At 32.7% G+C, this 24,866-nt stretch overlaps 1 protein-coding gene across 1 annotated transcript in view; it reads right to left on the bottom strand.

Moving 5' to 3' along the window:
* Positions 1-1,342: 1,342 nt before the first annotated feature.
* LOC106668579 (delta and Notch-like epidermal growth factor-related receptor) overlaps positions 1,343-24,866 on the bottom strand; it is a 131,140-nt gene continuing 107,616 nt past the window's right edge. Inside the window, exons 4-12 of the mRNA XM_024225637.1 lie at positions 23,626-23,744; positions 14,664-14,817; positions 3,951-4,184; positions 3,660-3,811; positions 3,461-3,583; positions 3,267-3,369; positions 3,024-3,208; positions 2,481-2,593; positions 1,343-2,416 (exon numbers count right to left, since the gene is read on the bottom strand). Coding sequence (XP_024081405.1) covers positions 2,299-2,416; positions 2,481-2,593; positions 3,024-3,208; positions 3,267-3,369; positions 3,461-3,583; positions 3,660-3,811; positions 3,951-4,184; positions 14,664-14,817; positions 23,626-23,744 — 1,301 coding nt within the window. The 3' untranslated portion in view covers positions 1,343-2,298. The remainder of the gene's footprint in view (positions 2,417-2,480; positions 2,594-3,023; positions 3,209-3,266; positions 3,370-3,460; positions 3,584-3,659; positions 3,812-3,950; positions 4,185-14,663; positions 14,818-23,625; positions 23,745-24,866) is intronic.

Below are 24,866 nucleotides of genomic sequence, written 5' to 3'. Positions count from 1 at the left end.
GGTTGTTTGATCTGTCCCATGGGGTGCCACTCCTTGGCTCTATATGGAGGAATGCCACCTGATGTGAGAATAGTACTTGTTAGTGTTAGTGTGATGTTAATGAGTGTTTGGGTCCCTTTCTGATTTTTTGAAGGAAACATGTTTATTCTATTGTATATTTCATAGATATCTCATTTTTTATTTCTTCTCTATTGGTATTGAGATTGAATGGGTAGTATGAAAGAGCCGAGAGTCATTGACCCTCAATTAAATTAGTTATATAGTATGTGTAAAAGGTGTTGGAGGAATATCACGTACTCTACTACATAATAATTTACTCTAATTATGCAAGTGCCATGTTTTCAATCTTTTATTAGTCCTTCATCAGGACTAAGAAGAAATTGCTTTTTTATGCTGCGTAACTAAGAGAATCCCAGTTTACCAACTATATGAGGATATCCAGCAATTTAGGTTAATTGTTGGGTGGTATCAAGTTTCTAGTCATCATTAATTGTCTGTATTATGCAACTGCCAAGCTCTTAACCTTTTATTATGCTTTCATCAGGGATAGATAGAAGTTACATATTGCTGTTCTGGCTGCTGTAGAAACTCATCTTGATTTTATTTTAAACAAGGGTTCACAACAGCAGAGGCCATCATAATATCTTGGGGTGTCAGTGTTTAAAAAAAAAGCCCATTTGTAAATATGCCAGCTCGAATACATTGATGCTGGATTTGAACCTGGGACCTTTACCTTACAGTGATGAGCGTCATGTCAATGCATAAACTGTTGCGGCCACCGAAGCCCCAATTATCTTATTATCACAACCCTGATAATATCTTACAATTAATCTTTGTTGGCAAATACCTCTTTATATATTTGAGTTAATAATATGTAATAGTAAACAATGACCTAACCTCTGTGGCAGGACAATAAGAACAAGATCTGACAAAAAGAGCAACTTTTCTCTACAAATTGGACACATCCAATGGCCTATTCTTATTTGGGTGAGATACCTCTTCCACTAGGAAGTTCTAAATAAAAAAATATTTATTTAAGACTGTGTAAGTATGTATTTAAGGTTAAAATCCTACATGCATTCGGGGCTGAAATATCCTAATTGTTGACAGTCTTTGGAACTGAACTTAAGCTTCAGAGTGGATAAGACGAGGTCTGACGTGGACTGCCATAACACCAAAGTAGGTGTGGCAAAGCACAGTAAGTCATAAGTTCAATTCTGGTGATATGCATATGTGTGCAGAGTTGAGCTTATAAATCAATTAATAAATGAAAAAGGGTAAAATTAAAACAATTATTGAAATAAAACTGTATTTATTCAGATTTAATTAATCCATATCAATTTTTGTATTAAAACAATTTTTGAATTTATTTGATTTTTTAAAATAGTTTCATATACAAACTTGACATGTCCAATTACAATAATGGTACAACAATGGAATAAATACCTATTTTGGGGGTTAACACCTGTTAATAAATTCTTTTTCACACTGACTACAAAGCGGGTGAATCAGTTAGCCCTGTAAATATTCTAACTTGAATTATTAACAATGCACAATATGGAAGCTTTTATTTCCACTGTCTAAACTTGTGGTTTAATTTTATTTTTATTTTCCAAATGTAATCTTCTACAACTATAGATTTTGAGCAGGAATAAATTCATCAGAATACACTAACAACAGATATGTGAATTGTTATTTTTGGCACATTGAAAGTGAGATTCCTGCATGCCCTTGAGCAATTTCATTTGATTGTGCACATTAAAATAGTCTGCTTGTACTCATACCACAATTGTCTTATACATTGAACATCTCAACATTTAACAGCAAGAATACTACTGGAGGAAAAAAACACTATTAATAATTTTTTTTTGTGAGGTAGAAGATTTAAATCTAAAATGTAAAAAAAAAAAGAATAAACGTAAATTGTAATTACATCTACTTTATTATATACACTATGTTATTTCTTGCCTTCCTTTTTATTTTATTCATTTTTTTCCAAACTTTTATAGTAAGCTCAGTATAAAGATTCAATGGATTACATTCAAAACATTTAAGTATGCATATTTTTTCTTAAATTCTTCTCACTTTTGAGTTCTCTAAGCAACATTTCTAATGAGAAAAGTCGATTAAAAACTTAATCGTGAGAAATTGTATATATCATAAAGACGAAACTATCCTTCTGTTAAATACAATCTATCAGAAATTCATGTGTCACTTTTGAACGGTAAAAGCTCAACTCCGTATTAAAGTGGGCAGCAGATGTTCGTATTGTCTGGTGTATTGAACCGTCGGCTGTGTCTATTGGATGAGAGGTGATGACTGTGAGTCGCTAAAGTCCAGAGCATAGTACATGTCAGATGAATCGAGTGCGGGGAACGGTCTCGATTTGGCCAATGGCTCTTTATCCCTTTCAATGCTGAAAACGACAGGAATCAAGGAAAAGTTCTAAAAATTAATAATGCAATGAAGCAATTTTATACCCATTCTTTTTCAGCACAGTGTCAAGTCGTGTTATATGACATGGAATCAGAGGCGAAGTCTTAAAGCAACAGTGTTTGTAAGTCTCGTGCATTCGGCAATGGCAGATAATCACCTGTAACAATGTGAACTTAATAAGTTTGAAGCCTTCTTGTATATTTGTAAAGTTCTTTCTGAAATAATAGGCTTTATCAATAATATTTTTCAAACTGCACTATAAACTAAAAATAATTAAACAATTTATTTTACAAATAGGCTGGAATCACTGATAATATTCAGGATGCCAAAATTTTACTTTATTAATTAGACATTACTTTCCATATAATGTAAATCTTTATGCTGATCTAGAAATCTTTGGGTTGATCATTTCTGGTCTGCGCTTTTTTCATAAACAGTCATATTAGATGGAGTCAGAACTAGGAAAAAACTGAAGTTTAGGAAAAAAGAAAAACATGTATGACAGAGAAAACCAGTGAAAATAGGCAGACCAGGATGATTATGAAGAAACCAAATTATTGATATTAACCTCTTTAAGATTAACTTACAGTAACAATCACGATGAGTATAGCACAAGCTAGCGTTCCAGCTGCAACATATACGTTATGAAGATGATCCAGGTGCAATGGTACTCTTGACATATCCAATGGTGTTTCTAGATCCATGACAGGATCACTTCCATCTATCTCTATCGTATCAGAAGCTGATGGTATCGCTTCCATTATAACCTCCTCTGGAAAAAAAAAATGCTATTTTTAAAACAAAAGAGTTTGTGTCATTTTGTGTATTACCGTTGCAAATTTTTCCAGTGAATCCAGGGCGGCAGGCACAGTAGAATGAGTCGACACTGCTCCAGCAAGTTCCTCCGTTTCTGCATGGGTTAGCACTGCATGCCTAGATGTGCCGAATAAAAATCATACAATTGACTGAACAAACGACTTAAATCTTAAATAATATCTATCACCTAGGGACAAGTTGTACATACCGCTCTTGTAGGAATAAGGCAGTTAGCACCAGTATAACCTTTTGGACATTCGCATGAATACGTGTTGTTAGGTTTGTTGATGCAGTAATGATGGTGAGAACATGGGTTTGGCTCGCATAAGTTCTACAGAAACAATTACAGTCAGACAGAACGATATTCTCATTTGGAAAAAAAACAAAACTGATTGAATATTATTTACCTTAACTACCCTGTACTGACATCTGTTACCAGTGTACCCTGGTGGACAGGTGCAAGAGAAAGCATTTACACGATCTATACATGTGCCACCGTTCTTGCAAGGCGAGGACTCGCACTCGTTATACTCCTCTTCACATTGATTTCCGGTGAATCCTATCAAAAAATTAATGTTTGATACATTTGACATGCTGTAATGAATTGATTTCAATTTTTTTTAAAGCTTTAATAAAAGACACTGTACTTTCTCATATTTAGTTGTCATAATTTTCCTACTGTAAATTTTTTGACTCACCTGGTCTACAAAAACACCTGAAGCCATCATGTTCGTTAACACAGATCCCATTATGACAAGGATAAGAACCGCAAATATCCAGGGGGGTTTGACAGAGTGTTCCGGTGAAACCAGGACTGCAAGTGCATTTATACTGATGAGCTGTCTCATTGCTCTGCCTGCATGACCCACCATGCTGGCAAGGGCTGGACTGACAAGGATCTGTTGTATCTTGACAGAATTTGCCGGTAAAACCTGAAAACAAAATTTCCATATATTTATTGCGAATAAAGTAGTCTTCATTTTATGTTTCTGAGTATTTGTAATCTTGTCTGTAAATTGTGAGATTTCTCTAATAACAAGAATTGCCTAAGTCAGGCATTGAAGATGGCATAATGCCGAAATGCCAACCCAGCGAGTGTATGCAGACCAAAATGGTTAATAATGACCATACTACACTGTCTATAGATTTTAATAATTTTTTAATTGAATTATTTGAATATTTCCTGCATTCCAGGACACTTTTCATTTTGCTAAAATAAATTATTGTGCCACGATCGATGTAATGCAAGGCACATGTAGGTTTTCAGAGAAACAACAGTTTTTCAGAATTTAGATATAATTTTAGTATTTTTTTATTTAGAAATTGTTAATTACATAACAAAAATATTTTTATATTTTAATAAAAGTAAAATAAAGTAATTTCTGCCATACAGGAGGGCTTAACGTCCCAATTTGGGTGTCATGGACAAGGAATCAAATCCGGTACATTACTTTCTCCATATTATTCACAATTAAAAATTCTTCAAAATTAAAAATCTGAATGAAATTATTATATTCAAATATTTTTATTGTATTTTTTTTATATGTAGGTACATCTGTTTAAACCGGTAAAAGGTACAAATTAAACATTGAGATAATATAGCACTGTATTAAACGCACATTGCATTCTTTCTGGTGCTATATGATCTCAATATTAATATCTTTGCACTTGAAACCATATTATGTTTTAATATCTTCCCACAGACCTGTTTAATAAAATGCTACTGGGCACTTACTGAAGAAGAGCTGATAAAATCAGTAAACTTCAGGATGATACGTTTGATTACAACAAATTAAATTGCATGTACTGATAATTTTTAATCCTACAAGATCTCAATTCCTTTGTAAAAATTCAATTTTGAAGCTAAAATACAAGCTTTGCCTATACCGATATGCTCTCATTGATTGTTTGGCCAAGGAAATTTTTGAACGCACGGACAGTAGGGTCAAATGGAGCAACTACTGACAATAATACTAAGAATGGCATACTAACAAAAATAGCAGTGCGATAAAAAAAATTTAATAATTTATACAACAATAATAGTTAACATAAAATGATGATATCAATAATAATAACTTTAATAAAAAATTAAAAATGCTAATATAATTTATAAGTATTTAAAACAATAGCTTAGCTTAGTTTGTTGCAACATAAACAAAAATAAAATCTATACAGTGTTAAAACTAAATAATAAAAGTGCACATAATTAGAGAATATTCCCAGATTAATTATAACATTCTTTTTTATTTATTATTTATTTAAAAGTTAATATGCAGAAAAAAAGCAAAATTATTATACAACACTTAGATGATACAGGGATGTTTATATATCTAACAACCACCCAAATCTCACTCTAAATTCATGTTGGGCATACTTAATTAAACGATGAACATCAATCCGTTCAGTTAAAAATGGGAGAATTTCTTCCCTCAGCAGATTTTTCCTTGCCAAAATAAATTGCTCTTATCACCCTGAATTGGGGACATATACCCAAGAAGTGATAAAAATCTTCTCATGTGTTTAAATTAAAAAGCGAACACATTTCGACATTAGCCATAAAATAAATAAAATGGCAAAAAAGAGAGAAAATTCAAAAGGTGCGGTTGAGATGGGAAGTTGGTGTCCGAGTGGATCAAGGTCATGATAGCTCAAGTGGTAGAGCAGCGGCGTATCAAGTTGAAGATCGTGGGTTTGAATCCCGCTCGTGCCATTAACTTTTTTTCATCTCAACTGAAAACCTTAATTAATTGTAATATATTAATTGGTCAAGCGGACCATGAAATTAGTGAATTAGCCATGATTTATAATTTAGAGTAAAGTTACTCGCCCTCGAGTTTAAGAAACAATATTAACTCAACCAGATTCAGGCTCACTTGTATAACTGGCTTGCGATGAACTTTATATTCTGTTATAATTGTCTTTATGTAATGAGAATCAGAAGGCATTGCACACTGCACACACTCCTTATGATGATACCTTAAATCGAACAGGAATGTTTTCAAGACAGTGATGTCCACTCTTTGAAATGGTTTCCTTTTTTATTACTCAAAGACCAGCTATTTTTGGGAAACAGGGAAATCTGTAGGTGATAAATATTTTAAGCAGTATTTTATAGTGAGAGAGTAATTTAGAATAAAGGATATAAGGCAGTTTTAATAGATAACATGAAGTTTGAAGAGAGCGATGGCTAGGCAAGAAACTTTCTATGTAAAAAAAAAATCACAGAAATTGTTCAAGTTTCTCATACAATTGAAAGCACCATGTTTTAACAGCATAACAAACCAAAAGCAAAAGACTGATTTAATAGATGAATTTTGACATTAAGGCATTATTAGAGACATTATTATTATCTTTGTTAATAATAAACTTTGGCCAAGGTCCATTTAAACCCAAATTTATCGTGGCTATTCTTTCTGAAAGATGAGGTACAAAGGAGAGGCTTTAGGGGTTAATATAACTTACATATTAAATTTTTGTGGTAGTTTTTTGATAATGGCACATTACATCTGTATATGCTATTAGGTACTTAACCCAAAAAGAGGGTTGAGAAAATGTAATGGTTGTAAAATTATTTATTATGTGTGGTTTTTAGTGACCGCTAGCCAATAATTATTTGGAGACCGTGAAGTGCAGTCTGGTGTGACGTAGGTTTTAAAGACCATTTTCTTTATCATGCCAACGTTTTGATCTTTATGGAGATCATCTTCAGGGCCTGGGATTAATAAACATTGTTTAAATTTTACAAATACATGTAGGATGTGGTAAAAAAAATGAATTTATACAGTGCTAAAAATTTTTAGATAAAAAAAGAATTTATACAATGCTAGAAAATTTTTAGATTTAATAAAAAAAATGAATTTATACAACACTAGAAAATTTTAAATGAAAAAAATGAATTTATACAATACTAGAAAATTTTAGATAAAAAAAAAACATTATACAATGCTAGAAAATGTTAGATTCAGCACAAATCTTTTGATTGAATCTAAAAATTTTCTAGCATTGTATAAATTCATATTTTTATCTAAAATTTTCTAAAGTTGTATAAATTCATTCTTTTATTAAATCTAAAATTTTCTAGCATTGTATAAATTCATTTTTTATCTAAAATTTTCTAGAGTTGAATAAATTCATTCTTTTATTAAATCTAAAAATTTTCTAGCATTGTATAAATTCATTTTTTTATCTAAAATTTTCTAGAGTTGAATAAATTCATTCTTTTATTAAATCTAAAATTTTCTAGCATTGTATAAATTCATTTTTTTATCTAAAATTTTCTAGAGTTGAATAAATTCATTCTTTTATTAAATCTAAAAATTTTCTAGCATTGTATAAATTCATTTGTTTGTTTGTTTTTTTAATCGAAAATCTTCTAGCATTGTATAAGTTCATTTGATTTTTTAAAATCTAAAATTTTCTAGAGTTGAATAAATTCATTCTTTTATTAAATCTAAAAATTTTCTAGCATTGTATAAATTCATTTGTTTGTTTGTTTTTTTAATCGAAAATCTTCTAGCATTGTATAAGTTCATTTGATTTTTTAAAATCGAAAATTTTCTAGCGTTGTATAAATTCATTTTTTTAATCGAAAATTTTCTAGCATTGTATAAATTCATTTGATTTTTTAATCAAAAATTTTCTAGCATTGTATAAATTCATTTGATTTTTTTAATCAAAAATGTTCTAGCATTGTATAAATTCATTTTTTTTATAGAAAATTTTCTAGCATTGTATAAATTCATTCTTTTCCCACATGCTACGTGTATTTCTAAAATTTAACAATGTTTATTAATCCCAGGCCCTGAAGATGATCTCAGTAAATATCGAAACATTGGAATGATAAAGAAAATGTTTTTCTAAAACCTACGACACACCAGACGATCTCCAGATAATCATTAATATTACATTTATTTTTTTTTAATGAAGTAGACTAAATGCTCCAATTTTCACCAAATTATGCAATAATCTGCAAAATTTGATTCGGCATATTTTTTAAAGTTGAAGCATTATTATTTGAATGGATTGATTTCAAATAGATTTTGATGTTTCACGGACAGGATCAAAAGTTAAATCTGTTGAAAGGAAACTTGGGGCCGTATATCCCAATAAAGGAGCCGGAGGAAGCTCGTGAAAAACATCCCAAATGAAATTATAAATCCCACAATTCCTTTCTAAGAAATTACTCTGCCGCCTCTTTCCATTCTAACTAGGCTCAAAAGCAAAGAGATCAAAATGCCCTTCTTTCTTTGCACCACGGCAAAGGATTAAATCCGTTCTGAGAAAGTACGGTATACTTTCATTAACGTTGTTGGGATATTTTACGCCGGTAGCCAATTAAATTTCTCTCAGGGAAAACTCATTACCAAACGGCTTTAAAAAAAAGAACCTTGGATTATGCTTTTACTCAGCTTAGAGAGTGAGTCTCATCCATGCTCCTTTAATTTATAATTTTTGTCGGAGTAAAAATGTTACAAAAGAATTTTATAGGATCTTTAATATATTATAAAACGCTTGTAAAAGTCAACTAATTCTTTAAAACGTAAAAGTTGAAAAAAAAGAGGGCAAACGTGCTTTTCCGAAACTGGGCTTTTTTCTATCTTAATTTTCCGGTATAGTGTGGCCTTGGATGAATTATCTAGATATAAAAAGCACCTTTCCGGCGAACGGGATGACAATATAAAATTACCCGTTCATTATTTTTGAAGAAGGGGGAAAAAAGGGACAGGCAGAATTTTTTTTCGGGATCTCCTCACGGGCTGCGGTCTGACACGGATAGGACGGGCAGGGAAGTTATGGAAGTGGTAAGGGTGGAATTGGAAGGGAAAAGCGGAAACTCAGGTTCTAACAAGGTAAAATACTAAACTCTCGCAGTTTCGATGATATTCGATCTCGGGAGGGCTAAAACCGCACTTGTATTTCTTTCCTTCTGAGCTATCACTCCTGGCAACCTCTAACGTAGAGCCAATAAAGTCTTTCATGGGGAGTGAGTCAATAATTCGTATTTCGGCTAATACAACGAATAAATCTAAAATAATAAAAACATTAACACGGGTTAATACGAGTTAAAATTAACAAATCTATCTTTTGAAAGCTTTTGACAGAAAATCTGTTACTTCCGATTGGTTTTTCCTACAAATGCTGATCACTTCGAAACTAAACATTTCTAAAATATACAATACATATAATCTAGCTTAAAAAAACTTTTACATAAAGAAAACAACTTTAAACTTGATCATATTTCACTAAATAAAATAGACAAATTTATTTTTTTAGATAGTTCATGGTGGCCGATAACACAGCAAATAAAATTTGAATAAAACAGACAACTTTAAATGTTTTTCTTTCTTTGCTAAGAAAAATCTAAAGGAAAACCTTTAGGAAATTATAATTAAACATAGTTACATGGTAAATATTGATCAAACAATAAACTTTCCTAAGAGTTTTACATGAGTCAATATAATCTCTATTGGTTTTTTTTTTTTTTTTTTTTTTTTTGGCTGGGGCTTTCGACATCTAGGTCATTTCAGCCCCCAACTAAGTCTATATTCTATACCTCTTCAAACACTACATTCATACAAATAAATACATTCATACACTTAAATACATCCATACAGTACACTCATTCGTTTGGTCGGTGGAGTACTTGATATTCCTCCACCGAAATATACTTAAACTAAACTAGATTGGGGTCGATGGGGTACTTTTATAAATATTCCGCCATCGACCCCGAACACACACTCTTACGCTCTCATCGTTCGAGGGGTGATGATGACGTTATATTTCACCCTCACCCCTCGCCATTCACGCTAATAAATACATGCACTCAGACAAAACATATAGACACACAACACATAAGACATACTATATACAATAAAAAAACCCAATTTCCTCTAAAAAGCGGAACAGGGGACTGAAACTCGCTACCGTGTTCGAGAACTCTTCTTAAGTCCGGCGGCATGCCTACACGCTCTCTGTATGGAGCCAAGGCATGACATGCCTCTATTATGTGGGACACATCGAGCAACCTTTCTCTGCATAAGGCTCTATTGTTCTATCAATCCAAAGTGGCTGTTAAAATGTAAAATTTCTTTGGAAAAGTATTTTGGTCATTTACATACTAATTTGTTATAAAAACTCATAAAAAAATCATAAATTCTTATTTTTTCTTCAATAAGTTGATAATTTAAAATTGATTTTTATCTTATTATTTATAATATTCAATTTTCATTTATTGTTAATATGCTGGTTTATTAATTAATAATATTTGTTGGTGACAGCTGAAGATGGAGTACGGGCAGAACCTCGAAATCGATCTATGTATAATACTTTAAAAAAATTAATCATTACTTTAGTTCAATAGAACCAACTAAAAAACATGGATAAAATAATTTTTTTTTAAAATTGTGTTTCTGCTTATCTCCGTCTATGTAATATTATAAATAATAAGACAAAAATTAATTTGTCATATTCAAATAAGAAGTTTTTTTAAAGTCAGGCATGACTCAAAAACGTTTGAACCTTTTAATATTTTTTGTTTGTGAGAGTTGATTCTATTTGTATAGTCATTTTTTCTAACAAAACAACTTAATTAGTTTATTTTTAAAACTGTTAATCCATCCATTGTTTGTTTTTATTATTAACTTCTTGTCATTTGGCTATCCTCCCGAAGCTTATTGGCGTAGCGTCAAAAAAAAATCTATTGACTCAAAATAGGCAATCCTCGAGCGATCGATGCCAAACAATATTGAGAATATTGTTTTCACATCTTTTAAATTACAAACTGCTTAATTAATTTTTACATTGTAAAACTACACTTGATAGTTATATGCAATATAGCATGTACTAATTTCGATTTGATTCATGTCTTCTTTAATCATTGGTTTGTCTGAAAGTTATATTTAAAAAAAAATTATTTACTTTTTTAATCAAATTATTTAAAATAATCATTTTCACCCTACACGATTTTTAGAAGAAATTTAGCCTAAACTGCTGATTATACCCGTAAAAATAGATCTATTGGTGTCATTTTGATTGCAAATTAGTAATCAAAATATGAGGTGACCGTTGATGAAACGAGTGTATTTACAATACTCCAGCGATATGCCACTTAAAAAATGGAAAAAACAATAGATGACCAGTATCGATTGTGCCTAGTGGAGGCAGAAACAACAGAACATATCCTTTCTAAATGCACGGCAATAGCAGGGAAAAGGCTATTGTACATAGGGTAGCCATTCATGAACAATGAAGACCTCGATACCATACCCCTGAGAGGAATTCTATACCTTATAAGGACAGAGAGATACAGAGATAATGTGTGCCTGTGTAGGAAGAAAAAAAATAAAGAATGAATGAACGAATGAATACTGTTTTATTGAATAAATACTCGCAAATTTAGGTCGCCCACCTCTCTTATAATCACTGAGAATAGATAAATAAATAGATAGATAGATCAGATAAATAGATAGATAGACAGATTGATAGATAGACAGATCTATAGAGAGATATATAGATAAATAGATAGACAGATAGATAGATAGACAGATAAATAGATACATAGATAAATAGATAGACAGATAGATAGATAGATAGATAGATAGATAGATAGATAGAGAGAGAGAGTGAGAGAGAGAGAGAGAGAAAGAGAGAGAAAGAGAGAGAAGGAGAGAAAGAGTGAGGGGGAGAAAGAAAACAATAATTGAAACTGAGGGATAGAGAGAAAGGGATAATGAGAGAGTGTATATAAGCGGGAGAAGGGGAAGGAGAGAAAGTGAGTGAGAGAGAGAGAGAGAGAGTGAGAGAGAGAGTGTGTGAGGGGGAAAAAGAAAACAATAATTGAAACTGAGGGGTAGAGAGAAAGCGATAATGAGAGAGTGTATATAAGCGGGAGAAGGGGAAGTAGAGAAAGTGGGAGTGAGGGGGGAGAAAGAAAACAATAATTGAAACTGAGGGATAGAGAGAAAGCGATAATGAGAGAGTGTATATAAGCGGGAAAAGGGGAAGGAGAGAAAGTGAGAGAGAGAAAGTGAGAGAGAGAGAGAGAGAAAGAGAGAGAGAGAGAGTGAGGGGAAAAAGAAAACAATAATTGAAACTGAGGGGTAGAGAGAAAGCGATAATGAGAGAGTGTATATAAGCGGGAGAAGGGAAGGGGAGAAAATGAGAGAGAGAGAGAGAGAGAGAGAGAGAGAGAGAGAGAGAGAGAGAGAGGAAGAAAGAAAACAATGATTGAAACTGAGGAATAGAGAGAAAGCGATAATGAGAAAGTGTATTTAAGCGGGAGAAGGAGAAGGAGAGAAAGGGAGGGACTGAGAGAGGAAGAGAGAGGCCTATTATTTAAAACAATACCATAATGATTATTAATAATTATAAATCATTGAGCAATTTGTATTACTTTCTTTCGTTGAGACACTTATTTTATCTAGTCATTGACTCTTAATTGCTTTGAATGGAAATTATACAAGAAATAGACGTTAATTCGTGTCATTTTCTAATTAATAGTTTGTCTAGTTCTAACCACAGTTATATTGTTTTATGCGTACCAATTAGAACAAAAATATATTTAACAGAGCGAAAAGAGGATAGAGAGAGTGATAAAGAGAGAATGTGAGAGAGGGAAGGGGCAAGAAAGAGAGAGAATGGGCGAGAAAGAGACTAAATGAGAATAAATTATTATCCAGGTCGTACGGCGCGGAATGTATCACTTTTGCGTGACCCTAGAGTTCAGCTGCTTTGGGTTATTCTCTTTCCTTTAAAAAGATTGCAAAAGAGTTCGTTGGCACACGATAATTAATGGATACATGTATTTTAGCAGGATGAAAAGAATGAGAGATAAATTAACCAAGTCAAGAAGGGAAAAAAGGGAGTGATAAAACGATTGAGATAGGTAGAGAAAGAAAAAATAAAGAGGAATGGTGTTAACCCATTCGAGAGGATCATTTTTCCACTTTAAATATTAATTTAACATTATTTTCTTTTTGTACAACCTAAAAAGAAGAGCATTTGTCGATGCTCTGACAAGGAATTCTGGGAAGAAAAAAAGGGATAAAAAAAGAAATTTAATGTGCCTAGGGATTACCTGATTACGTCTTTAGTCTATACGGGAAGTTTTGTTTCGTTTTTATTGCTTCATAATGGTTTCAATAGGCCTGATAAAAATATTTAGCAAATGTCCAAATTTATAAATATAAAATTTTTATTGTTTTAAATTGACTAGTTGACATAAAAACAATTATTAAAAATGCTATAATGTTAATTATTGTACATGGTTCAATTAATATTTATAATGTCTGCCTTTACGGCGCCAAAGGCCAACCATTTCTCAACGCACAGAAGTCGTGCGGGTTTAGCCTAGGGTACAAATTTTACAGGGGCTATTATTTAAAAAAATACATAATGTCTATCAATAATTATAAATAATGGAACAATTCGTAGTACTTTCTTTCATTGAGACACTTATTTTATCTAGTCATTGAGGCTTAATATATTTAATCATTTTCATGGAAATTGTCCAAGAAGCACACTATATTTGGTTCATCTTCTACTTACTATTTTGTCTAACCTAGCTTAGCTAGATTTGATATAGCCAGAGGGAAGAAAGAAAGAGAGAGAGAGAGAGAGAGAGAGTGAGAGAGAGAGAGAGAGAGAGAGAGCGATATAGAAAAAATGTGTGCCTGAGCGAAAGAAATAAGAGATATCTAGAAAAATTAGTAGTTATACTCGGGCATAATCAAAGCTTAAGTACTTAAATGCTAAACAAACCATTTCGATGACACGTAATTAGTTGGTGGTTGGATGAAAATTGATTTATAATTGTTGCAAGACAACAAATAAACATAATTAATAAAAGTAAGTTGTTGAACACAGTGAAATAGTAAGAATTCAAAAGTAGATTTGTTTTGAAGCCCGGTTGTTTTTATCTTTTCAATAGAAGGAAACAATAATTACTCATCTGGTTTTCTGTAAAGTTTTTCTCTTAAATGGCCTGTTCATCCATTTTCCCGTGGTTAAATGCGGCCGAAGGAACGCCGAGGATACATTGTTTCCCCCTTAACGAGTGGTCGTTGCTGAACCACCTCCGGAGCATAAATGCCACGTGTTTCGCCCTCGAAACCCCTCGAACGGCAAAAACGGCCGATTTGCCTTCCTTCTTCCATGAATTATGGAAAGCGACTCTGTTTTTGTTTTGTTTTTATAACACCTTACCATTCGTCTGGTTGGCGGATTAATAATAAATATGTAACCTAGCTTTTTTTTCAACATCCGATACTGTATCAAAATCACACATAACAAAAATTAATAAAATATTACAGACTACTATTTTTGTGAAAAAAAGTTCATACTCACTATGTTATGAAATATGTTATACTATAAAAATTAAGTCAGAATTTATGTTTTGGATTAGTTTTTCTTACCGAATGGGCAGAGGCATTGAAAAGTATTTCCTTCGTGCCCCTGAGAGATATCGACGCAGATTCCGTTGTTTTTGCATGGATTTCGGAAGCAAGAGTCCCATTCTTCGCAGTGTGGCCCAATGTAACCGTGGCAGCATTGACACTCGTAATCCTCCTAAAAATATAAGTTTAATATTTTAATATTATTTATAGAGAATTGACTTCTCGCTGATTTATACACAGACCCGTCACTAAAAATATCGCATGTATGTCAGAACAAAATATTGAAAATAGGCCGACCAAAATGTTCGGAAACGTCATAACTACAAACTTTAAACAGCACCACTATGAAAAATAGGAAGGGAAAAATGAACCTTCCGAAAAATTTAAAGAACACACAAATCAAACATGTGTGGTGATTAGTGACCGTTAGTGAATCGATAATAATTCAGAAATCGTGAGATGCGGTCTGGTCCAGACCGCACCTCACGATTTCTGAATAACAAATCAGACACTTTATTTACTCAGTTGAAAACGTAACGTAACAAAATAGTGAAATTAAAATTATTATAACACATCAAAACGCTCCAGACTTGGTCTATCAGACAACACAGAAAAATGGCAACATTGATCATCCAACCGCTTTTTTCCCACAGATTTCCTAAAGGAACGCGGCTAACAAAAGCTACACAAAAACTAGATATGCCGACAAATGCGAGACAAGACGAGCGAGGAGAGGCGGACCATGTCGATCGGATGCAAAGTAATCGTCTAGCAAATCTCCAGACAAAGTACGTTTAGTAAACCTAGTAAAATAACTGGAGAAACTATACAAAACTATCGTCAAAGTACGCAAACATTAGACAATATCTAACGCAAAGTCATGTAAAAATAAGAACACTACCTAAATAAATATATATTTAGTAGATAATACATTTTTAACATAACATAGTACAATGTGACTATATTAATTTTTATACTAAAACATGCACTCGTAATTATTAGGTACTATTAGGTTTTGTGCGTGTTAAAATGACCAATCACAAGAAGAGCATCCTTGATAAGTTTGTTTTTTGTAAGTCAATTTTGACCTAAGGATTTTTTTTGGTTCAACCGTCATAAAAAACAATAGTTGTAATTTTTGACATGCGCGTATTGTCATCTTTGTTGATAGTAATAAGAATTAATTTTTTATGTAAGGTATTGGTTGAGATAAAAAAAGTCGTGTCACGAGCAGGATTCGAACTCTAGGCCTTCGGCTCAATTAGCCGCTGATCTAAACACTTGAGCCATCGTGACTTCAAGTCTAACTTTCCAACTCAACTCATTCTCTCGAATTTTCCCTTCTTTTTGCCCTTTTTCAATTTTTTTTAATCTCAATTAATACCTTACATAATTGAAATTAATTAATTGAAAGATGTTATTTGGTCAATAGGTCTACGAAATCCAATGAATTTTAGTAATAGCAATGTTTGTTTGATGAAATAGGTTACCAAATCAGAATAGTATCTTTTTTGTGTAAAATCCATTCAAAAATACAAATCTTAAATTTTAAAAAAAGAAAAAAGAAGCAGTAAATTGGAAAGATTTTATTTTTTGTTTAAAAAGTAGCTTAAAACTTAAAACAAACAAACATACAAATAATATTAGATATAAATGTTTTTTCATTTGTTACGATTGAATGAACACACACTTCCTAAATACCACACTCCCTCACAATATTACTCGTTCCTTTAATTTATTACTCACTCACACCCTCAGTCATTTGCTCAATCATTCATTCTTTCGCTCTTTTACCACTACACTCTCTCAGTCACTCATTCACTTTCTCATTCACTTTCTCTTTCGCTCCTTCATTCACTCGCATCTCGGCCACTCACTCACCGACCCACTCTCTCATTCCATCACTCACTCCCTAACTCTTTACTCATTCACCCACTCTCTCCCTCACCCGATAAAAAGAAGGCGTCGAGCAGTGATGATACTGTTTATACTGTATTATCTAGATATTACTCAGTCACACACCGTTGCAAAAATAAGCGCTAATTCACGTAAAAATTTAAGAAATGGTATTTATACTGCAGTAAATATGTTGGATATAGTGTTTAAAAAGTAAAAAGCTGAAGTAGAAGAGTTAAAACAGAAAAACACCGAGCTGGGAGAACAAGCACCAACATGGATCATTCATTAATGTAGAATTAGAATCATTTATTCATTAACTCATTTGCTTCCTCACTCACGCAATCTCTCATTCACATACTCACTCACTCTTTATTTTACCCCCTCACTCTCTCTTTCACTCACGCATTCACCCTTTCATTCACTTTTTCACTTCTTTAATCATCTACTCACCGATCATTGACACATTCACTTCTTCACTCAGCACACCTCTTTCACTCGTTCCATTACTCTCTCTCTCTCTCTCTCCTCACTTCTTCATTCACCCGCTCACCAATTCATTCACTTCATCGCTCCTTTACTCACTCACACATTCTTTCGATTTTTTACTCCCTCACTCACTATCTAACTCACTCACTTTCTCGCTTTTTACTCCCTCACCATTCTTTCACTAACTGATCCACTTTTAACACTTTTATATATATACATAATACATATATNTATATATATATAATCGGTTAGACTGGCCCGGTTAAATTTATTATAAACGTATAAATATTTTCCGAAATATTGCCATATTTTATTTAAATGAGGCTTTAAAAAAATCGACCGTTAAACGCTGATATAGAAAAAGTCTTCCCATTAATCAAAACACTCACAGTATTAATTTCTGACAATTTTATCTTCGATTAAAAAAAAATCCCCCTGGGCCGCTGAATAGACTGTCAAACTTTAATAATATATCTTTACAAAGCTTAGACCATTAATCAACAGCCAGTTCCTTTATCTTGCGGTTTATGCTTATTTTTAAAACAAAAAGTGTTTTCTGATTTACAATTTTAAAATGATTTTTTCTCGGAAAAATAGTCAAGCAATAATTAATTATATATAAATATAATACTGAGAGACAGTAGATATTTAATAAAAGAATCCAGATAATACTTTATGTCATATATAAGAAAAGTAATTGGGGCTTTTTCATAATGCGAGTCGAATGCGCTCTGGCTATTCATAAATTGTTGATTAAATTTGCCGAATTCGACCACTGATATGATTGGGGCCAGGTAAAATTGAACCTTCTCAAAAGGATGGTGGGACATAATCCTTCCCAAGGCAGATAATCGAAGTTCGGAAATATACTATTCAGAAAGCCTGGGTGGGCAATGAGTTTATTCCGTATAATCGGGCTAGAGAATATAATAGCTTATTTATTTGAATTCCGTGAAGAGTTCCAAAGCTTTATGTATGAACAATAGGCACGAAAGCTTGTAAAATCCTCGGCCTATTAATTTTAGAACTTTTCCATTGTAATAACGAATCTCATTTATATAAACGTATATATCTGTCGAGTCGGGTTATCCCTGCTATAGGACTTCATAATTTTTTTTTGGGGAGGGGGTGTGATAAAACACAGCTAGAAATGAAGACAATTTTTATCACCCTTCCTCATAAAATTAATCGTACATCAAGCTACATATTTGAGAAGTTCACTAGTTTTCGTGGTCCGCTTGACCAATTAATAACTTTATATTAATTAAGGTTTTTAGTTGAGATAAAAAAGTCAATGTCACGAACGGGATTCGAACACACGATCTTCGGGTAAATACGTCCACTCGGACACTAACTTCCCATCTCAAACCCACCTTTTGAGTTTTCCCTCCTTTTTGCCATTTTTCAGATGTGTAATCTATTTGATTCTCGGCGACAAATGAAATGGCCACAGAGCGCTTTAGTGAAGATACTTATACTTCATTTTATCTTATTAAATTCACTAGTATTCGTGGTCCGCCTGACCAATTAATATCTTTCAATTAATTAAGGTTTTTTTTGGCTTCTTCCAAAGGAAAATTAAAATTAAATTTACAGAGTGACAACACACAAATAAACAAACAAAAAGTAAAGAAATAAAACAAAATCACAACACAACGCACTGTCTCTCTCTCTCTCTCTCTCTCTCTCTCTTTCTCTCACTCTGTCTCTGTCTCTCTCTTAATCCTACTAATTTTTTTCTGTTTCTCCAGCTGAGTTACAACATTTTATTATTCAACGGTAACCAACTCTCTCCTTTTTTTGTTCTACTTCTAGCATCCCAGTACGCGTGGAGAAAATAAGACAAATAATAAAAAAAATACATAGAAATAAGATAAAAACATGATAGTCAGGTTAGTATTCTCACGAACCAAGTTTACTCGATATCCTCGAGGCAAATATGCGCTTCCATTCACGCTAATAAATTACATTTACGCACCAGAGTGCATTCACCCTACCCCAGAGTACTTGATAGTCCTCAGGACAATTGAGACCCTTCATTCACACTAATGAATTACGTTTGTACATTTATTCTGACCACCTCAGAGTACTCTCTCTCTCACACACACACACACACACACACACACACACACTCCCACTCTCCTTCTCGCTTGTCAAATCCTTCTAGCTGATACGCTTAAAAAATATAACTGTGGGTAGTCAAGACAAAATATTGACTAGAAATGCAATAATTTCGTGGTCCGCTTGACCAATTAATTAACCACATTACAATTAATTAAGGTTTTTTAGTTGAAATAAAAAAGTCACTGTCACGAGCGGTATTCGAACCAACGACCTTCGGCTAGATACGCCGCTACTCTACCAGTTGAGCTATCATGACTTCGATCCACTCGGACACTGACTTTTTTTAAATCTCAACTAAAAACCTTAATTAATTGAAAGATATCTGAGAAGTTTAAACATTTTCTCACAAGCCATCCTCCTGTAGACAAAACCTTAGAACATTTCATAATATTTGTATATATAGTTTAGTTACATTCGAACCTTCTAGTTATCTCAAATCGAGATTTTCAAAAGATATCGGTTTGCTAACAAGTTTGTCTATTCAGCGGTTTGATTGGGCTAGCCTTTAATGTGCATACGATAAAATCTTACAACCGTTCTATTGTATTTTAAGTAGTTCCAGTATTATCAGCCAAATTTGAGCAATACAACTCTAACTCGATTAATTAAATAATTTATTGGAAATTATATTTTTTATATTTATTAAGTTTGTAAAGTCCATTATGGTAGATAATTACAATGGCGCATATTATATATCCAGGCATCGCCCTGTCTTTATAGACCAAGTATCTGTTAACACTTGCAAATTCAATGGGATGAAAAAATCAAATACTTAGGCGTTATTTTGGACAACAGGCTCAATTTCTCTAGTCACGTAAATGAAATCATAGAAAAGGGAAGGTGGCTACCTCTTTCCGCTTTTGTCCAACAACTCTGGACTCAATTTCAATAATAAACTCCTCCTTTACAAAATTGTCGTAAAGCCTGACCTCCTGTACGCCTACCCCGCGTGGAATTATACCTTCAGATCAAATTGGAAGAAGCTACAGTGCGCACAAACCAATCTTCTGAGGCTGGTAACCTCTTCGAGCCGCCGAGCTAAAATTAGTCTCTTACATGAGGGCACAAACATGAGATTGATATACGACGAAGCTACACGGCTGACTGAAAACTTTTTCAATAAACTGATTGAGCACAGAAATCTTACATGCCAAGACATTGGAACGTACCCTGCAAATACGATGTGGAAGCACAGGAGAATAAAAAAATATATTAAACTAGTAATCAGGCTAATATATGGGTAAAGATGCGTATGTATGTGCGTGTAGGCACTCTGCAATCTTGTAAATTATGTATTCGAACGTGTATATATATGTACATACGTTGCATATTTGTTTAATTATTAATCTTTTAATTTATTAATGTATTTATCTTATTTGTTTTTTATTAATTAATTTATTCATTTATTTGCTTATTTTTTTAATTTGATTAAACTTAAATTGATTATCCTACTTTTTATGCCAAGTTACTGTTATATTTTATTATTTTTATGTTGTTATTGTATTTACACATATCATTTACTCCTGTGACATCTCTAAAGCTACTCAATGCAATATATACCTGATTTCATTTTGCTTATATCCTATATTTGTGTTTTTGTTTGTAATTTTTCACGAGCACAATATTGTTAAAACTCAACATTTAGAGTAGGGATCAAATAGATCAATTAATGTAACGGGATCTAATATTGCCCCGCATTTCCCCTGAAACTTAAAGGAATGTGTAATATGTAAATTTATTTTTTTAGATCTCTCTCTCCTTTTTTTTAGATCTAATCTAATCTGATATCATATATGTGTGTATGCATAAATGTATATGATTTTTTCTTGTGATATATTATATAGTANCCCAGCATATATATGAGAACATTAAATTCACTTCTGAAATACATAATATAAATACGAAATATAAAGATAGGCATATATATGTACAAAAACATATAACAAAAACATTTAGTAATTCTTTTATAGTGAAAGGTGCCAAAACGTTCTCTAAACTCCCAAACTGCATGTAGAAATGTAATAAAATAGAAAGTTTTAAAAAACAATTAAAAACTCGGCTACTTTCAAAGTATGTGCGAGATTAGTGAGAAAAATTAAAGAACAAAATGTTCTTTTATTTTTATTATGTTAATTACTATTGTTAATTTAATAACTAAGTTTATGTATATTTAATCACTGTTATAATATATGTAAAAATTAAGGTTAATTCAATTTAAAACTATGCTTAATTTAAATCATAATACTGTCGGACATTTTAATATCCCTCTGTTAATAAGTACTTATAAATACCCTGTAAAAGAAAGTTCACGTATTTTACTTTGTCCTGAAGAAATTTTATTTTTTATTTTGAAAAGCAAAATTTAATTTTTTTAGTTATTGTTATGTTATTTGTCGTTCGCCTTCTTGTTAATATGTAAACAGATTATGTAATATTATACAATCAATTGGTCAAAGTGTAAAACCAAGGAATATATTTTTGTTTTATGTACTTCTAAAAGATTGAGTAGAGTAAGTGTAAAAATAAATGTACTTCTCTTTAGATGTAAGAGTGGTCCTCGAGACCAAATCTTGAGAGATTATGTAAATAAAGCGATATCAATCAATCTCTCTCTCTCTCTCTCTCTCTCTTTCACACACACACCGATTATCGTATCGTGTAAAATATAGATTTTTTTTCTTATTGTGGATCGCTAATATTTTACAAAACACAAATATACAAGATAAAATAAAAAAGGCAACAACATTTTCCATACTTTAAGTTTTAGTTAATGTTTATGATGTCAATTAGTAAAACAGTAGTTTTTTCTTCTAAGCTTTACTATATGTGATTATAATGATATCACTACACCAAAATTAAATTTACAGAGTGACAACACACAAATAAACAAACAAAAAGTAAAGAAATAAAACAAAATCACAACACAACGCACTGTCTCTCTCTCTCTCTCTCTCTCTCTCTCTTTCTCTCACTCTGTCTCTGTCTCTCTCTTAATCCTACTAATTTTTTTCTGTTTCTCCAGCTGAGTTACAACATTTTATTATTCAACGGTAACCAACTCTCTCCTTTTTTTGTTCTACTTCTAGCATCCCAGTACGCGTGGAGAAAATAAGACAAATAATAAAAAAAATACATAGAAATAAGATAAAAACATGATAGTCAGGTTAGTATTCTCACGAACCAAGTTTACTCGATATCCTCGAGGCAAATATGCGCTTCCATTCACGCTAATAAATTACATTTACGCACCAGAGTGCATTCACCCTACCCCAGAGTACTTGATAGTCCTCAGGACAATTGAGACCCTTCATTCACACTAATGAATTACGTTTGTACATTTATTCTGACCACCTCAGAGTACTCTCTCTCTCACACACACACACACACACACACACACACACACTCCCACTCTCCTTCTCGCTTGTCAAATCCTTCTAGCTGATACGCTTAAAAATATAACTGTGGGTATACAAGACAAAATATTGACTAGAAAATGACACCAAATATACATTTATTTGTTGGGACAAGTNCTCACACACACACACACACACACCTTCTCGCTTGGCAAATCATTCTAGCTGATACGCTTAAAAATATAACTGTGGGTATACAAGACAAAATATTGACTAGAAAATGACACCAAATATACATTTATTTGTTGGGACAAGTATTATTGTATTTCCATTAAAACCTTCTAGACTTATTATGGCTCAATGACTACATAAAATAAGTGTCTCAATGAAACAAAGGACTACGAATTCCTCAATTATATATAATTATTGCTAGACTTTATGTATTGTTGTAAATAATAGCCATTGTACAAATTTGTACGCTAGGCTAAACCCGCACGACTTCTGGGCGTTGTGAAATTGTTGGCCTTTGGCGCCGTGAAGGCAGACAATAAATCTCCCTCCCTCTCTCCCTCCCTCTCTCCCACACTTTCTCTCTCTCTTTCTCTTTCTCTCTCTCTCTCTCTCTCTCTCTCTCTCTCTCTCTCTCTCTCTTTCTCTCTTCATTTTTGTTTTTAATAACAGAAACGTTTTTGTGTTAGCTGCTTACAATAAGAGAAAAAGTTTGATTAAATATGTAACGTACAAATTGTACGTAAAATATAGTAAATTGATGAACAAATTCGAAGACACACAACTCGATCCCTACACGCACATGGCTCTTTCTGTAAACAGTTGAAGAAAAATGTAGAAAAACCTTTTTCTCAATTTTTTATTTTATTTCAGTATTATTTTCACTGGAATGTTGTGGTTCTGTTTATTTTTTTCCCGTTGTTGTGTTTTAAATCTTAAATCCATGTTAACATCTCCTGAGAATATTTCTTTCTCTTTCAATTAAATTTTAGCCCTTTGTAGACTCAAACAACAGAAGAAATAACAGTTAATTGCTTGCAATAGTAATTTCTACCAGTTCGGTAAATTTTTTAATTTGAAATAAGGCCAAATAAAAGTTAAAAGATTACCATAGAGGAATTTGTGTAGCAGGCTCCCTTCTTCGAACAGTTTTCGCTGTCTCCACAATTATTAGACTTAACTGTTACTTTTATCTTTGCGCAGCGACCGCCCCAACTTCCTGAAACAACTGTAACAAAAAGTTAGTTTTAGTATGAAAAAATGACCTAATGGGCTAGAAATGATTAAGATAAGGTGGGCTTTTATGAAGAATTCGCTTGGCTACTTCGTAATCCTTTTATTTCAAATAGGATAATAATTTTTTTTAGTAATGAAAAACAGCACAGTTAAAAACAGATTTAAAAGGCTCGGAATGCATTCACCATGCTGCCCCCAGGGTTGCTCCATTAATTAAAAATCACGGAGTTTTGGAAAATCAGTAAAAAGTACAATAAATTAATATTCTCAGTGGATTTTTTGCGCGCTAGAAAGGGCTGAAAGCTTTGTACATCGACAGTCAGTTAATTAAGCATTGAGGTATAATGTTCCCCGTCAAAATTACGTTTCTCTGGAGGGCTTTATCGATCTGGCAAACCAACGTGCAGAGGTAAAACATAAAATAAAGGCTTTATGAGCAAACCGCACAATGCATTTTGTGCTTCCATGCCCTTTTCTATGTTGGCTCGTGTGTTTGATCTAAAGTTGGGTCCGCACCTATAAAAATTTACGCCGAATACAACGCACATCGTAAATTTTTGTTCATGCCCGGGAATTTCAGTGAGTGTGGACGTGACAACCCCAAGAATTTATCCCACATTCAACGCACTCGCTCCGGGATAAAGTCGGATTTTTGACGACCATCAAAGGATTTTTGCCGCATACAGGCTCTCTATGAGGACGCCTCTGCAGTACGAATGATTGTCCGCCAGTCTTCCTACTTTCAGTCTTCATTAAGAGCTATGTAGTTAATTAACAAATCTGTATTTTTTGGGTCCTTCGAAATGACTGATTTATAAACAAAGTATACAGCTTTCATATTTCTTGATTTTGTTAAAATACCAGTTACTTTTGGTGTTTAGTGACCGTTAGTCAATGATTATTTGGAGATCGTGAGATGAGGTCTGGTGTGACGTAGGTTTCAGGAAAACATTTTCTTTATCGTGCCAACGTTTCGATCTTTATTGAAATCATCTTCAGGGCCTGGGATTTATAAACATTGTTTGAATTTCACAAATACATGTAGGATGTGGAAAAAAATTATGAATTTATACAATGCTAGAACATTTTAGATTAAAAAAATTTCCACATTGCT

This window comes from Cimex lectularius, unplaced genomic scaffold (genome assembly GCF_000648675.2).
Source record: "Cimex lectularius strain Harlan isolate CLEC.00 unplaced genomic scaffold, Clec_2.1 scaffold111, whole genome shotgun sequence".
NCBI classification, from domain to species: Eukaryota; Metazoa; Arthropoda; class Insecta; order Hemiptera; family Cimicidae; genus Cimex; species Cimex lectularius.
Note: the sequence above shows the minus strand (reverse complement) of the source record. Positions and strands in the feature narration are given on the sequence as shown.